The sequence below is a fragment of the Nematolebias whitei genome, chromosome 8 (assembly GCF_014905685.2).
Source record: "Nematolebias whitei isolate Nwh7 chromosome 8, NemWhi1, whole genome shotgun sequence".
Taxonomy (NCBI): domain Eukaryota; kingdom Metazoa; phylum Chordata; class Actinopteri; order Cyprinodontiformes; family Rivulidae; genus Nematolebias; species Nematolebias whitei.
The window spans coordinates 1,310,148-1,310,847 of record NC_056505.1 but is presented as its reverse complement, the minus strand read 5'-3'; the positions used below and the strand labels follow the sequence as shown (position 1 = coordinate 1,310,847).

Below are 700 nucleotides of genomic sequence, written 5' to 3'. Positions count from 1 at the left end.
ATCCCAAGACATTGTCCTCTACTATCCCAAGTCACCATCCTCTAATATCCCAAGTCACCATCCTCTAATATCCCAAGTCACCATCCTCTAATATCCCAAGTCACCATCCTCTAATATCTCAAGACATTGTCCTCTAATATCCCAAGTCACCATCCTCAGGGTATGTTTTCAAATTTACTACGTCTGGAAAGGTCACATGTCCTTGACAGCCATCTTGAATTAGATTGGCTCCATAAGAAAGTTTCTAAACACATACCAGTGATAATATTTCTAAGTTTCATTAAAACTGTGCTTTTATTCATGAAATATTTTGCTAACAGACACAAGTTACAGACTCTTCTGATATCATTTGAAGCTCCATAGGAACTTTTATTACAAATAGAATTTTAAAAAGCATCTTCTGAAGTGCATATTTTATAAAACATTGTTGTAGAGTTCAGGTCATGTTCATAAATGAGAACTGGTTCTCAAACGTTTCACCTGGTAAAATATAGGTCAAATAAAAATATAAATTAATTAAAGTCCAAACATTGTGAGGTGATGTTTGGTTCCGACCTTCATCCTGAAGAAGGTGATGCTGGTGAGAAGATCCACTGTTGACTTCAGGTCGCTGAGACGAGCTTTACTGCTTGCTGGGAAATTATTCTGCTCAAAAACAAACAAACAAACAAACAAACAAACAAACAAACAAACAAACAAA

The 700-nt window shown here is 35.7% G+C and overlaps 1 protein-coding gene across 1 annotated transcript in view; it reads right to left on the bottom strand.

Moving 5' to 3' along the window:
* Positions 1-700, bottom strand: part of LOC119412961 (protein unc-13 homolog B) — a 141,509-nt gene that overhangs the window by 62,001 nt on the left and 78,808 nt on the right. The window contains exon 15 of the mRNA XM_037679971.1: positions 556-645. Coding sequence (XP_037535899.1) covers positions 556-645 — 90 coding nt within the window. The remainder of the gene's footprint in view (positions 1-555; positions 646-700) is intronic.